Source organism: Caretta caretta, chromosome 9, assembly GCF_965140235.1.
Source record: "Caretta caretta isolate rCarCar2 chromosome 9, rCarCar1.hap1, whole genome shotgun sequence".
Classification (NCBI taxonomy): Eukaryota; Metazoa; Chordata; order Testudines; family Cheloniidae; genus Caretta; species Caretta caretta.
Window position 1 is genome coordinate 91,338,832 of NC_134214.1, and position 16,589 is coordinate 91,355,420.

A 16,589-nucleotide genomic window follows, 5' to 3' on the forward strand; every position below is an offset into this window, starting at 1 on the left:
GCCCCAAGCCCGCACCTCTCCCAGCTGCGGACAGCCGTGGGGCGCCCCGCCGCCCTGTCACACAGCGCGCGCGACGAGCGGGAGCCGAGCCGAGCCGAGCCGAGCCCCCCTCAGTGGGCGGGCGCCGCGGCCACCCCTCGGCAAACGACCCCGCCCCCGCGCGGCGCTCAGCATCCGCCCACCCGCCTCCCTCACGGCGGCGCGCCGGCCGCTGGGGCTGGTAGTGCAGGGCGGAGCTCGGGCCGCCGCCGCCGGCCGCCAGCGAACTACATCTCCCGGCGGGCTTGGCGGCGGCGGCGGCGCGGGCGCCGCCCCCCGCTCGGTGGAGCTTGGCCGGCGGGCTGTGGACGTGGGAGCGGAGCGGGGCATGAGGCGGGCGGCGAGATGTGGCTGAAGCCCGAGGAGGTGCTGCTGAAGAGCGCCCTCAAGCTGTGGGTGCTGGAGCGCTCCAACCGCTACTTCGTGCTGCAGCGGCGGCGAGGCTACGGGGAGGACGGCGGGGGGCTGGCAGGTGAGCGGCCCGGCCCCGGGGGCCGCAGTGCCGGGCCGGCCCCGGCGTCTCTGGGGCCGCCGCCGGGGGGCGGGGCGATGGGGAAGAGGGGCGCCCCTGTCCCGGTTTGCTCCTGTGAGAAGCGGCCGCCGACGCTCCTAGGAGCCCCCCCAGCCCGGTGGGGCGGGGATGGGCTGAGGGGTTGGTTCGCCGCGTGGCGGGCGGGCTGCTCGGGGGGCAGCGCGGGGGCGGGGGCAGGGGCAGAGGCGGGCACGCCCAGGGGAGGGGGCTGACCAGCCTGCCCCGGGCATAGCTCTTGGGAGGGTTGGCTGGGGTGCGATGTCTGGGTCCCTTCTCCTGGGGAGTTTGCTAGGGCAGCTGCTGCCCAGGGGTAGCAGGCCGGGGCTGGCGAGTCACCTGCAGAGGAGATGGTGGCTGGCAGCGACGACGGGTAACTGTTGACAGTGGGGGCGGGGCATAATTTAAAGCAGCAGTTTTCAAACTTTTTGAGCTGAGCCCCTCACCTTTGAGTTACAATTTTTTGCGTTGCGTTTCCCCCCTACCCCCATACAAAAACAGGTGAATTGTGGGGTGGAGGTGGCGCTCCCGAGCCCTGCCGTGCAGGGCTAAAGCCCAAGCCAGCTGGCATCGCCGCTTCCCCGCATCTCCAGTGATCCTCTGCACCTCCCTAGGGGGGCTCGCCTCACAGTTTGAAAACCTCTGATTTAAAGATTCTGGTGCAGCAGGGTTCAGGGCTGGGCATATAAACCCTGGCAGAAATTGAAGGGGTACATGACAGACATTGGGGGGGGGGGGGGATAGCTCAGTGGTTTGAGCATTGGCCTGCTAAACCCAGGGTTGTGAGTTCAATCCTTGAGGGGGCCATTTAGGGATTTGGGGCAAAAATTGGGAATTGGTCCTGCTTTGAGCAGGGGGTTGGACTAGATGACCTCCTGAGGTCCCTTCCAACCCTGATATTCTATGATTCTATGATTCTATGACCCCTCCTGTCTCCCCCCCCCCCACATCACTTCTGGACTGGCTGTGGGGGATAACAGGTCTTTGTCCTCAACGTAACAAGCTTCACTTTATAAACATTTCAGGCTCTAAAATCTGATCTCTACTCATTATTATCTGTTTGTTCAACTGGGGCTCCTGGGTGCTACTGTTATGGAGCAGAAGCGCGTTGCGCTAGGTGCTGTACAAACAGAGAATTCCCTCCTTACTAAATTGTGGCTTCTCTTTGCTTCCCCTTCCCAGGAGAAATGCCCTGGATGTCTGGGAGGGTTTAGTTCTAGGATGCTCTGGACGAGTCACTCCTTTCTGGGTTATACAAGGCAGTCTCCAGCTGTGGCATTGTGAATGACAGAGAGATTTTTAGAAGTGTGCACGTGAGGGTTTAATCATCTCCTTGAAAACCAGTGTAGAATCCTCCATCCTGGTGGGGAAAGATGCACTATCCAAGCTGTGAGACAGTGAACGTTGGTGGGTCTGGATATGCCATCCTTGTGTTGGAGACTTCAGTAGGGTTGGGCACACAGGTCATTTTTAGGGAAGAAAGGACGTATGAAAGGAATCATTAGTAACCCAATAAACCTCCAAAAAGGCTGCAACAGATTTCTAAGAAATACAGAGAAAAGCAGGTTTGGGTTTAGGAATCAAGGGTGATTCTGGTCATAAACGCCACTGTAAAAGTGTCTGGTTGTTTAATCGGATGAAGTGAGCTGTAGCTCACGAAAGCTTATGCTCAAATAAATTGGTTAGTCTCTAAGGTGCCACAAGTACTCCTTTTCTTTTTGCGAATACAGACTAACCCGGCTGCTACTCTGAAACTGGTTGTTTAATTATGAACTCAACTCTTCCGGGAAGGACTGGTTTGAGCAGAGGTGGTGGCAGCTGCTGCTTTTGCTGGGCAGTTAAGTGCTTTTCGAGGGAAGGTAAATCATGTGTGTGCATTGGCCCCTCTCTCATCCTTGTTTTGAATCTGGCATCTTTGGAGACGAAAGTAAGCCCTACCCAGTGTCACTCACTTGGCCCGAAGATTATCTTTCTGTATGCTGCTCTTTATTTAAAAAATCTCATTGCTACAAAATGTAGAGCTGACTCCAGAATTAAAAGTTCACTTTTTTAAAGATGAATTTTCTCCACTAAATAACGTATATTTATTTATAGTTGTCCGAGTGTATGTTCTGAGCCCTTGTCTTTTCTGAAGGTGACATCTCTGTGACTAGTTCCATGTCCTTGATGGTATTCATCAGTATGGAAGGACATATGTCCAAATATATTCCTACTGTCCTTCTCCTAATCCTTGTGGCATTACACAGTTGATGCCTGTCTCTTTCACCATTAGTATCGTGGCAACTCTTGTTTAAAAAAATGTCATTGTTGAGTGGCCAGAGGATAAAATTGCAGAATATTCTTAAAATAACATTTTATATAATGAGGTTTAGAAAGAGATGGTCTGTGAAATAGAAGTTTGCAGTTATATATGCTTTCATAGCTATAAAATATATACTTTCAAGGTGTTAATTAAGATAACTGGCTATGTTTGTTTGTCTAGTTTTTAGATCTTTATATTGCTGGGTGCCGTACACTTAAAAGCTATACTTAATCAAACACAGTGAACATCTCCCTGGGTCAGAGTGCAGTCTTGCTCCACTTATTGGCCTCCTCTAGACCACACCTTTTAAGCAGGACCCCAGTGCTACAATCAAATTTGTGTATGTGACCCCCGTGAGTCTGATTACAGGATCAGGGCACAAGTTTATAACCAGTTGGTGACATGGTTGGCTCTAAATCATGGTTTGTTTCTACAAGCATCATGGTTAATACTTGCTTAGTAACCGTGGTAGGTGAGAAGCCAAAGGCCTGTGCGGGTATTTGATTGTCTTTATGTAATCAGTTCGGTGAACACTCTTTTCCTTTCCCTTTTTCCTTACCTTTCTTAGATGAGACCCCTTCCTCCCCCTAATCATGCAGCATGCCTTGGAACTTGTTTGGCTGTTTGTCCTTCCTCATAGTTCCATGCACAGTAGGACATGGATACGCATTGCCTTATGGGCTTCAGGTGCCAGTCTGTGTCCTCATCCTCTGTCTGTTCTGCCCCCTGCAGAGGCATTGTGGGATCGCAGCTCAGATTTTTCCAAAACGCACTGTTAACAGATCTATTTAGTCAGAGTGGCAGATGTGAATGCAAAAACACAGTTGTGATGGCAGCAAAGCTGCAAGGTATATACAGCAGTGTTTCTTGTAACTGGGGTCAGATGAGAATGTCCTGACCTGGTTACAAAGACATGGTGGTACTTGTAATGCAGGCAGGACCTTATTTAGAAGAGTAGTATCCCTGCAGTAGTCACATGAGAGAACTCACTGTAACAAAATACCAGTCATTCAATGAAGAGGTAAAATGATTTATTTGCTGATATAATTTCTTTGGCTGTCTCAAGTGGATGCTGCTTTCCTTTCAACTTGACGTACTTAGACAAGATGGAATAATCAGAAAAAAAGATTATGTGGATAATATACATTTCTGGAACCAAATCCTCCCTGCTCCCTACACTAAGTCATGAGTCTCATATGAGTCTAAGAACCTGAGCATCCAGGCTTGGAGAAAGGGGGTTCCTTGGAGGTGGGGAAAGGAATTATCTTTTTCCTTCAGTGTCGATCTATTTAATGGCCATTACTGCAGTCCTGAGTCTGTAGTAGTCCTTACTGCTGTAGCCTGTTCTGTAGGGGCCATGGCTTGTTGATCCATATTGTGACCCTGCTGTCTCTTTTTCCTGGACAGTCCACAACCCCAGAAACATGGAAGGAGTGGCTGCAGATCTGGACTTATCTGCATGAGCTGGAGAAGTGTTGTCCTCCTGTCCCTCTGTGAACATGGATTTTACCCCTAGTGATTTCATCAAAAGAAAATTATGTTTTAAAGTGTAATCATCTAGTGGAAATGAAAGGCAATGTTTTTCAGTGACAATGCACGTGTCTTTGATAGGATTCCTCTTAGACTTATTCAGAAGTACTTGGATATCGCTGCTTAATCTTACTGGGAATTTTTTTTTTAGCATGATTGGCAGGGCACAGGAGATGAGTGATTTGGTATGTAATAGGGGGATGGCTGCTTTTCAACACTTCAATGGATGGATGTTGCTGCAGTATTAAATGTATAGTAACAGAATGTATGGTAGAAAGGATTTTACCAACTGCTGTTTTACTAGACTGAACCTTTCAAATGTCTGGCTTGCAGCAAGTTTCCAACTGTGGTAGAAAATAGGATGAAAACGTACTACATTGATAAGGGTCTTGTGTGATCTGTGCAGTATTTAGCCTTGGGAGTTATAAGGAAATACTGTTTTTCAATGCAGATATTTGTGTGACTGGCAGCACCACTTTTGCTTGAGGAGTACATAGTATTTAGTCTTTGTAGTGCTAAGTTTTTTCTGTTTTCAAGCATGTTTAAAAACAGGAGTGCAAAAGATATAAACCTTGACCAGGACAAGACCAGTAAGGTATAGCGTTTTTCACTTCCTGAATCATCAGACAACGTATTCTGCTCTAGCTACATGGGGGGCAGCACCAGCACTTTGGAAGTGACTTCAAGCTGTTGAGCGTTATGGGAGGTGTTGTGGAACGGGGGGGGGGGGGGGGCAAAGCAGGAGGAGCAGAGTGAGGGGGCTGGGTGTGAGGTTGGTGAGGCATGTTGGAGCAAGTCCTCAGAGGGATTACTAAAAGGTGCTATTGCAAAAATGACATGATCTAGAATCTTTGTCTGTTTTATTCATTAGTGATCACTGAGATCTTGTCCCTTGCTGCAGTTTCCACTGTATGCATCTGATGAAGTGAGCTGTAGCTCACGAAAGCTCATGCTCAAATAAATTGGTTAGTCTCTAAGGTGCCACAAGTCCTCCTTTTCTTTTTGCGAATACAGACTAACACGGCTGTTCCTCTGAAACCTGTTTTAGAAGTTGGTATAGTTTGTTTTGGAGATGGTCATTAAGAATATTTGCACTACTAAGAACATTGCAAGCTGCCCCATAGCATTTAAAAGATCTTCAAGCAGCAGAGAGAGCTCCCTGGAGGACTGCAAAACTCCTAAATTCTGCTGGGTCAGAAAGAGCTGCCACAACCAAGACCTTTTCTAGTCCTGGAAAGCTAATCATCTCTGTATTCTCCTGGGACCTCGTTGTTTTCCTTGATCCTGCAGAAGTTCTTAAACTCTCTGCAGGAGTCTTGGAGGCTCTCTCTTCCTGTGGCACTCTGTAGGACTAGAGTATCTTCCTTGTTCCATAGCATGTTAGCTGAACAGGAGGAGAGAGATGCAGGACCTGTGATATCTGTGGTGCTTAAATGCTCTTCAGAATTGAAGCTGTAGTCAAGACCTTCTGTCTAATGGAGCTGCTGGTAAAGCTGCTCGTACTCACTAATTCTGGAGCAAATACTAGTCTTCCTGCCTATTTGTTTTAGGCAGAACTTCTTACAACTTCCAATCCCAGCTTCTTACCACAAATACTTGTATATAAGCCTATGAGGTCAGTGTTTTTTAAAGCTGATTTTTATACCTAACTTGGAGTAGTGTAGACGGACTGATTCACCAGTTGGTTTATTTGTGTAAATTAAAGTATTTATAAGTCCAAATACACCAGGATTTTGGCTTCTAATATGTGAACAAGAAAGCTCCAGAAAACAGTAAGTGGCTATTATTTTACATTCACATAAATCAAAGGAGCTGAAAGGGTTTGTTTAAGCTCCCCTCTTAAAATCACCTCTGAGCTGAGATGAAGTTCAGTGGCAATACATTTTTTGCAGAAAATATGAACGTGAAAATAATAGATTATAACCTGAGTCCTGAGACTATACTTGAATTGCTCAATATACTTAAAACATGATGTAACTGTAAATATATTGGGCACTGCAGTATATAAATAATAATATAGTGTAGGTTATGATACATTTTCTAAGCAGTTTTTAGAAATACGTCTCACTGTTTCATTACCTGTTTCAACAGAAGATGACATGATACCAATACTCCTATTATAAGGAGCACTGAACTAAGTCTGATGTAAAGCAGGACTTAGTAAATTCAGTTGCTGTTGCTGTTTGAAGGTTGGAGAAAACAGGGTCTTACAAAGTTGTAAAGTGCTATTTTTAATTGAGTTATTTAAAACTATTTTTAAATTAATCAGAATTATTCTCTCTATCTGTTACTTCACAGAAACTTTAAAAGTCCCTTGATTTCTCATGCATTCATTCACATGGCATCTGGAGTTCTTGAGTGAGAGCAAAATTGTAGAGACAAGCTGGAGACGCACAGAGCTCTTCTTCAGCTCTGTGTAGCTCGAAAAAGCTTGTCTTTTTACCAACAGAAGTTGGTGCAACAAAAGATATTACTGACCCCCCCTTGTCTCTCTGATATCCTTGGACCAAAACAGCGACAACAACACTGCAGACAGTGTTTATTTTAGGCTATTGGGAAAGCTTGTTTCTTTTTGTTGATGCTTCAGCAGCTAGTGCTGGCAGGCAGAGTGTTTCTTACGGATGTTTTTTGGGGGAAAAAATATGTTTTGGGCCACTCTGCTTTTTTAGTCGTGTATTCTGTTTTTGAAGTATTACTCTCCCCTCATACTTTGCTTGGGATAATTGCATGAAATGGAATCTTTGTTTTTTGAGGTTCACCTGCTTTTATTTCCTTGTCTGAAGTTACACTCCTCTGTTAGTGACATCATGGTATATACTGTTGGGAAAATTGTCATCAGAAACTGAATTACAGTTTCAAGTGGAGAATAAACAGAGAGAAGGGATGAACTCTGCAGCACAGATGCTCCTAAATTGGCTGCAGTGGAGAAGCACACATTGCAGTTCAGCTGGGGGTCAACTTTAAGTCACCTTTGCCCCTCAGCTGAATACTCGGCTGGCCGGATGCTAAACCAGTCCCTGAAATAAACTTGAGCATCCTTCTGGATGCTGAATTTGCGTTGGGCAAAAGCTATTCCATTTGCCTGTGAGATGTCTCTTGCCCTTCCTCATTATTTAGTTGTGTTATGATTGTGCCCAGAGCCCTACTTGGTCTTGGGGTTTTGTTGTGCTAGATTTCCTGTCTTCTCTTCGGTTTAGGGGTTGGTCTGGTCCAAAGTCAGGGAGTGAACAAAAATAGCAGCATTAAGTAAATGATTATCAATATTGCATTACTAAAGTTAACTAATGAGCACAAGGACAACTCTTAAAAATAATTTGTCTTTTGGCCACTACATTTTCTGCAGGTAAAAGACATTGTTTTTAATGTTGTGCTTGTTTGTGGTACACATGCCTTTTAAATGTAAATGGACCCTCCTTGTTTGTGAGAAACTAGAATGTGTTTCAGAGTAACAGCCTTGTTAGTCTGTATTCGCAAAAAGAAAAGGAGTACTTGTGGCACCTTAGAGACTAGCCAATTTATTTGAGCATAAGCTTTCGTGAGTTATAGCTCACTTCATCTTAAAACAGTAATTTTATGATATTCTGCTACAAAACAGCACTGCTCCAAATGCCAAAACATTCTCAATATCCACTACAAAGGCTAGCAACATTTCACTAGGTTTTAAGGTTCAAGAAACTAGTGTTGGGTTGATCTCAGTCATGTTATCAGTCCCCAAAACGAGCAGATACAGAAAACACATTATTAAGATCATCATCATAAAGGGGAATTACGGATGCAGACATAAACTGGCTGAGGGGCAACCAAGTTTCAGCTCTTCAAAAAAAAAAAAAAAAAAAAAACCTTACAGTGACTCAAGTCAATGCCCAAAAAACACCCAATCTGAAACCATCATCAAATCAAGAAGATTCTTTGGAAAGCATGGAGGTAAAAAGAGAAATGCAACAGTTTCTCATGGTGGTCTAGGGTTAAATAATTGGATTGCTCCAGGGCAAACCTGCGGCTCATAGGAAGCGAGCAGACACTGTGTGGGGGAGGGGTTAGGTATGTCCTAGATTAGACAAAAAGAAAAGGAGTACTTGTGGCACCTTAGAGACTAACCAATTTATTTGAGCATAAACTTTTGTGAGCTACAGCTCACTTCATCGGATGCATCCGATGAAGTGAGCTGTAGCTCACGAAAGCTTATGCTCAAATAAATTGGTTAGACTCTAATCTAGGACATACCTAACCCCTCCCCCACCCAGTGTCTGCTGGCTTCCTAATTGGAGCAATCCAATTATTTAACCCTAGACCATCACGAGAAACTGCTGCATTTCTCTTTTTACCTCCATGCTTTCCAAAGAATCTTCATTTGATGGTGGTTTCAGATTAGGTGATTTTTGGGCATTGACTTCAGTCACTGTAGGGTTGTTTTTTTTTTTTTTTTGAAGAGCTGAAACTTGGTTGCCCCTCAGCCAGTTTATGCCTGCATCCGTAATTCCCCTTTATGATGATGATCTTAATAATGTGTTTTCTGTATCTGCTCGTTTTGGGGACTGATAACATGACTGAGATCAACCCAACACTAGTTTCTTGAACCTTAAAACCTAGTGAAATGTTGCTAGCCTTTGTAGTGAATATTGAGAATGTTTTGGCATTTGGAGCAGTGCTGTTTTGTAGCAGAATATCATAAAATTACTGTTTTAAGATGAAGTGAGCTGTAACTCACGAAAGCTTATGCTCAAATAAATTGGTTAGTCTCTAAGGTGCCACAAGTACTCCTTTTTCTTTTTGCGGATACAGACTAACATGGCTGCTACTCTGAAACCTTTTAAGATGAGTGCTTGCATCAGTCTTTGCAAGTGGTGACTTTGCAAATATACCCTTGTGCCATATATCATATCCGAAAACAAGGATACTGGGAGAATAGCTAGAGAGATTAACAATCAAAACATCTGCTCTGTCAAAGTCAAGTGTAAAACGAGCTCAGTGTTATGAATAATTCAATAAGCAAAAGCTCATCAAACAAATATAAACATTATCTATTTAGCATTTTAGTTCTCAATGTAGAGAGTATAAACTGTCAAATGCTGGTTTACAACAGCAGAAAATGTGAGTTTGCTCAATTACATTCTACAAAATTATTACAGTTTGAAAGATAAGATTAGTTTACTTGACATAAATTACTTACTGATCCTTAATTGCTCTTGTTTTGTATTTTTCTTTGGGAGGCTTTATCTTGATAGGAAGTGCAGCAGAATCATTTTGAAAAATTAATAGCCACTAAAAGATAAACTTTTGGTGTGGAAGTGTGTGTTACTCAGCCATGCTGAGTAAGGAATGCAGGATTAGAATCTGAATGTATGATACAAAATCCTAATTTTGACTCTGTTTAATAAACTGTCTAAAACTGTGTCTTAAATACAACAGGCCTTCTCATGGGGACACTAGATGCAGTCTTGGACTCTACATCAAAGGTGGCTCCATTTCGCATCCTGCATCAAACACCGGATTCTCAAATCTACTGGTCCATTGCATGTGGTAAGTGTGATTCTTTATTGAGAGGCTAAATAGTTTTAAAAAGTGGCAAATCTTTTCCCTAATGCCAATATACCTAAGAACCGCATGTAAACATCTGGTAAGATCATTCTCTCTCTCTCTCCTCCCTCAAACCCCATCAGGTTTTAACAGTAAATCTGCTCACCTACATTGAGGAAATGGAAAACCTGCCAGCAGTTGCTCATTTAGGGCCCTGCAAAATGCTGAGTAGTTGAATGGAAGTTGGAGAAAATCTGCACCATGCAGGATTGGGCATTTAAAAGTCCAGCATGAAGTGTTTGATTTTTGCTTCTGTGGCCTATTTTTTCTTTCCTTTTTATTAATTTAAGAATGTCTGTGGATCACAGAGAATGGAGATACATACCTTCCATGCAGACAGATGATGGCAAATACCGAGTCTCATTTTGTTCCAGAGATTTTGCATTTAATAAATCATGGCTTATACTCTTAGTTATTTTTATTAAATAATGAGTACAGGTTTGTACAAACAGCACTTCACTTCAACATTGAGATCTACTTATCTCTGAGATGTCATGATAAAAAGCATCATATATAAAAGGTTATAGGCACGAAGGCAATTTTTTTCAATGTAACCTTTGACAAACTCACTAATTATCATGAAAGAGCTAAATTTTGTTGGTATTATAGGAAATATATTAATGTACTTTTTCCCTTCAGTACTTTGTTCTTTTATTTGTTTTAAAATAGCTAAAATGCATAAATCAGCTAAAAAGGCTCCAACAGGTTATAAAGCTAAAGTATTGAGAAAATAATGTGGAGCTGTCCCCTTATTCCTGGTGAGTTTTGTAGCAGGAGTTTAGCCAGCAGCAGATTTCTGCTAGTGGATTAAAGTAAAATTAATATTCACCTCAGTTTCAGCATTCATTCGGTTTATCCTTAAACCATTTAGATCCAAGTGTATTGACACAGTTAGTTACAGACAGTCCTAGGCAAATAGACACACCTATACAAGTACTGACATTCTAAAGAGTTTATAGTATTCGGGCCTGATCCAACACCCACTGAAGTCAATAGACAGATTCCCATTGGCTTCTATGGGTGTATAGATGTTATAGCTGAGGTTTCTATTTCAATGCAAACATACTTGGAACAGCCTTTCTCAGGAGCATATAGAGACAATGGAAGCTGAGTTATGGGTGCCACAGCCTTCATCTCTTCCTAGGGTGGGGTTGGCACTGGAACTATGTCAGGTGCTTAAGCAGTACAGTAGTCACTTTCCAATTGTCCTGTTCCAATAAGTTTTGGATTAACATAGGAGAACTCCTCCATAACTAAATATCAGTAATGTTCAATAGGCAGCTACTCTGACAAACTGTTCAGGTATAGTACAGGTAAAAATGGCAAGTATGTTCAAAGGCACGCTATCTCATCCTCCTTCACATCCCTCCTTCAGACTCGCCTCTTTCATGATCCCCACAAAACCCTCCCTGCTATCATATCTAGGAGGGTGACAAGCTGTCACTGTCATACTTGTACTGACTCCTCCATTCCTGCTATTCTTCCTCAATTGTCCCTACTCTGAATTAAAAAGGGGGTGGGGTGGGCGGGGGGGGGAGGGAGAAAACCATCAACAAAATAAAACACAACTGTGCCAATCATTAGATCCCAATTGTTAGATCCCTGGCCCCAGCCCTGGGTTTGTTTGTGTCTGTTAGTTGTAAGCCCCTGGGGGGAAAGGTCTGTGGGAAGATTTTTCAGAGGTACAATGGGAATTGTGTACAAAACTGGTATTTATGCTTTTGAAAATCTACCCCTGACTCTTTGGGCTGGGCAAATACACGTAATGCGACCCCAGTCCCTTCCCGTGTAGCTCCAATAGTGGGATAAGGAAACAAGTTATGACCCAGTATTCGGTGGTTCTGCTGTGCAGCATTTGTATTGTGGCTTCAGATAGATTCCCTGCTTTCAAGTGCATCTCAGTTTTTCTAGTTTTATGAAACTGCTTTGGTATTATTCTCCCTAGAGCACAAGTACACAGCTTTTTCCTGTGTAAGCTGTGCATGGTCCATGCAGCTCAACAGAGTTCAGGAGGAGGATGATAAATTTGCCCACAAAGAAGTCTGATGGCCACATGGGTGGGAATAAACAGAAAACACAAATTGTGTTTTTTCTAACTTATCTTTTGCTTGTAAAAGTAAACTTGATTATAGCAGAAGTTGAGTTCCCTCTCCTCCCACCTTTTCACTCCAGGTACCAGTTCATTCCTTCCTGTTGTGTTGTTTTTCCTGCTGACTGATGGCACAGTGTTTGATCTTCAGAGCAAGGTCTACCTTCTCTAAGCATACCGTTTTGTGGGCACATTTTATTCATTCAGCATCTTCCCCAGGAGACCAAACTTTTGTCTCTTTTATGAGTTCCTCAGTCTCTAATTGTCTAGATGTCTAGTCTCTCAGTTCCAGAAGCTCAGAGCCCTGCTGACGGTACTGAATATTTCCTAGACACACTATATTTATCTTGCAGTTAGTAAATATACAGTTAAGAGATAATGCTAATTGCGACTCATGTCATGTTTATATATTTATTTGGTTTCTCAGACATTGTCTAGAACTCAGGGAACCTCCAAAAATTAAAAATGCACAGTTAAAATCTAAAATTTTGCAGTGTTACTGTGATAAATTAAGTGTGGGGGGTAGCTCCCTTCTATGAACACCCAGCCCACCCAGTTAGCTGTAAAAAGACCCTCTTGGTGTCTGTTCTCTGCTTGCTTTACCTGTAAAGCATTAACAAGCCCATAGGTAAAAGAAAAGGAGTGGACAACAACCAAAAGAGCCAATGGGAAAGCTAGAACTTTTAAAAATTGGGAAAGAAACTTTCCCTTTGTCCGTTGTTTTCTGGGCTGCAGGGACACAGAGCAGCAATGCTATAAGCAAAAATGCTGTGTACAGTTTGAACCAGGTATAAAAAAGTATCTTCTATACCTAGAAGAAATTATTTGGATAGGGAATGTTTAGTTAAGCACAGTCAGGTTTATTTCTTATTTTGGCTTGGGGATCTCCTCTGTGCTAAACCCTGATGCTTTTGTTTGCTTGTAACTTTTAAGCTGAACCCCCAAGAAAGCTAGTTTGGGTGCTTAATTTTTGGAATTGCTCTTTTGAAATCTAGCGAACGCCTAAATTCCAAATGTATTCTTTTCCTTTTTTAATAACATGTATCTTTTTTAAGAAAAGGATTGAATTTTTGGTGTCCTAAGAGGTCTGTGCATGTTGTTTGATTAGCTGGTAGCACAACTAATTTCCTTTGTTTTCTTTCTCAGCTCTTCCCCGGGCGGGGCTGTGTGTGTGTGTGAGAGTGAGAAAGGGCTTGAGGGTACCCCACAGGGAGGAATTCCCAAGTGTTCCTTCCTGGGTCCAAAGCTGCTTTTTTTTTTTTTTTTTTTTTTGCATTTGGATGGTGGCAGCGTTTACCAAGCCAAGGTTAGAAAAAAGCTGTAGCCTTGGGAGTTTAATACAAGCCTGGAGTGGCAAGTATTAATTTTTAGAATCCTTATGGGCCCCCCACCTTCCATACTCAAAGTGACAGAGTGGGGATTCAGCCTTAACAGTCACATTTTAGTTCATCATCTTTTCCCCCAATTAAACCTTTTAAGTTAATAGAATTTAACAAAAACTAGACACTCTACTGAGTCGTAAGACTCCAGTTAAATTTTCCTCCAATTTCTAGCCCCTCCTTTAGATGCCTTTAGGGAAAGATAAACTTTGTAGCATTCCCAGAGACACTTCAGACCTTATTATAAGCTTTTGTGGGTGAAAACCTCACTTCTTCAGATGCATGGAGTGAAAGTTACAGATACAGACATAAATATACTGATACATGAAGAGAAGGGAGTTACTTCACAAGTGGAGAACCAGTGTTGACAGGGCCAATTCGATTAGGGTGGATGTAGTCCACTCCCAACAATAGATGAGGAGGTGTCAATTCCAGGAGAGGCAAAGCTGCTTCTGTAATGAGCCAGCCACTCACAGTCCCTATTCAAGCCCAAATTAATGGTGTTAAATTTGCAAATGAATTTTAGGTCTGCTGTTTCTCTTTGAAGTCTGTTTCTGAAGTTTTTTTGTTCAAGTACAGCTACTTTCAAATCTGTTATAGAATGTCCAGGAAGATTGAAGTGTTCTCCCTCTGGCTTTTGTGTGTTACCATTCCTGATGTCCGACTTGTGTCATAGAATCATAGAATATCAGGGTTGGAAGGGACCTCAGGAGGTCATCTAGTCCAACTCCCTGCTCAAAGCAGGACCAATCCCCAACTAAATCATCCCAGCCAGGGCTTTGTCAAGCCTGACCGTAAAAACTTCTATGGAAGGAGATTCCACCACCTCCCTCAGGAACGCATTCCAGTGCTTCACCACCCTCCTAGTGAAAAAGTTTTTCCTAATATCCAACCTAAACCTCCCCCACTGCAACTTGAGACCATTACTCCTCGTTCTGTCATCTGCTACCATTGAGAACAGTCTAGAGCCATCTTCTTTGGAACCCCCTTTCAGGTAGTTGAAAGCAGCTATCAAATCCCCCCTCATTCTTCTCTCCTGCGGACTAAACAATCCCAGTTCCCTCAGCCTCTCCTCTTAAGTCATGTGTTCCAATCCCCTAATCATTTTTGTTGCCCTCCGCTGGAATTTTTCCAATTTTTCCACATCCTTCCTGTAGTGTGGGGCCCAAAACTGGACACAGTACTCCAGATGAGGCCTCACCAATGTTGAATAGAGGGGAACGATCACATCCCTTGATCTGCTGGCAATGCCCCTACTTATACAGCCCAAAATGCCATTGGCCTTCTTGGCAACAAGGGCACACTGTTGACTCATATCCAGCTTCTCGTCCACTGTAACCCCTAGATCCTTTTCTGCAGAACTGCTGCCGAGCCATTCAGTCCCTAGTCTGTAGCTGTGCATGGAATTCTTCCGTCCTAAGTGCAGGACTCTGCACTTGTCCTTGTTGAATCTCATCAGATTTCTTTTGGCCCAGTCCTCTACTTTGTCTAGGTCCCTCTGTATCCTATCCCTATCCTCCAGCGTATCTACCTCTCCTCCCAGTTTAGTGTCATCTGCAAACTTGCTGAGGGTGCAATCCACACCATCCTCCAGATCATTTATGAAGATATTGAACAAAACCGGCCCCAGGACCGACCCTTGGGGCACTCCACTTGATATTGGCTGCCAACTAGACATGGAGCCACTGATCACTACCCATTGAGCCTGACAATCTAGCCAACTTTCTATCCGCCTTATAGTCCATTCATCCAGCCCATACTTCTTTAACTTGCTGACTAGAATACTGTGGGAGACCGTGTCAAAAGCATTTATTCTTTTACGTAGGGACTGTCCGGTTTGGCCAATGTACATGGCAGAGGGGCGTTGCTGGCACATGATGGCATATATAACGTTAGTAGACATGCAGGTGAATGAGACTCTGATGGTGTGGCTGACGTGGTTGGGTCCTCTGATGGTGTCACTAGAGTAGATATGGGGACAGAGTAGGCAACGAGGTTTGCTACAGGGATTGGTTCCTGGGTGAGTGTTTCTGTGGTGTGGTGTGTAGTTGCTGGTGAGTATTTGCTTCAGGTTGGGGGGCTGTCTGTAAGCAAGGACTGGCCTGTCTCCCAAGGTCTGTGAGAATAAGGGATCATTTTCCAGGATAGGTTGTAGATCTTTGATAATGTGCTGGAGAGGTTTTAGCTGGGGGCTGTACGTGATGGCCAGTGGTGTTCTGTTATTTTCCTTATGTGGCCTGTCCTATAGTAGGTGATTTCTGGGTATCCCTCTCCCTCTGTCAATCCGTTTCCTCACTTCCCCAGGTGGGTATTGTGGTTTTAAGAATGCTTGATAAAGATCTTGTAGGTGTTTGTCTGAGTGATTGGAGCAAATTCGGTTGTATTTTAGGACTTGGTTGTAGACAATGGATCATGTGATGTGTCCTGGATGGAAGCTGGGGACATGTAGGTATGTATAGCGGAACTAAAATCATTTGCAAATTTAACACCATTAATTTGGGCTTGAATAGGGACTGGGAGTGGATGGCTCATTACAAAAGCAGTTTTGCCTCTCTTGGAATTGACACCTCCTCATCTACTGTTGGGAGTGGACTACATCCACCCTGATGGAATTGGCTCTGTCAACACTGGGTCTCCACTTGTGAAGTAACTCCCTTCTCTTCATGTGTCAGTATATTTATGTCTTTCACTCCATGCATCTGAAGAAGTGAGGTTTTTACCCACAAAAGCTTATGCTCAAATATATCTGTTAGTCTTTAGGGTGCCACTGGACTCCTTGCTGTTTTTGTGGATACAGACTAACACGGCTACCCCCTAATACTTCAGACCTTATTGAGTCTGATCCCACAAATACTTACACACAAATAATTCCACTGTTAAATGCTGTGCTATAGTCACATGGATTTTTGGTATCCAATATGTATCGGAATTTTCTCTTCTTCAGTTAGACAAGGAATCAGATCCTATTGTAGCCTCAACTGCTTTAAAAAGACATTAATACCATATCCCTATGTTGTAATATGAAACTTCTCCCCCTGCAATCTAATCTAATCTAATCTAATCTAATCTCCTGTGCGTGCTTTTCAAGGATGTCCCTAGAGGATAATGTTCAATCAGAGACCGAATGATATAGTGTATTGTCCA

At 43.5% G+C, this 16,589-nt stretch overlaps 1 protein-coding gene across 2 annotated transcripts in view; it reads left to right on the top strand.

Annotated features, from left to right (window-relative positions):
- The first annotated feature begins 311 nt into the window (after window positions 1–311).
- Window positions 312–16,589, top strand: part of TBC1D8B (TBC1 domain family member 8B) — a 71,739-nt gene continuing 55,461 nt past the window's right edge. For both annotated transcript variants that reach the window (XM_048863888.2, XM_048863889.2), the window contains exons 1-2: window positions 312–511; window positions 9,810–9,920. In XM_048863888.2, coding sequence (XP_048719845.1) covers window positions 385–511; window positions 9,810–9,920 — 238 coding nt within the window. In that variant the 5' untranslated portion in view covers window positions 312–384. The remainder of the gene's footprint in view (window positions 512–9,809; window positions 9,921–16,589) is intronic.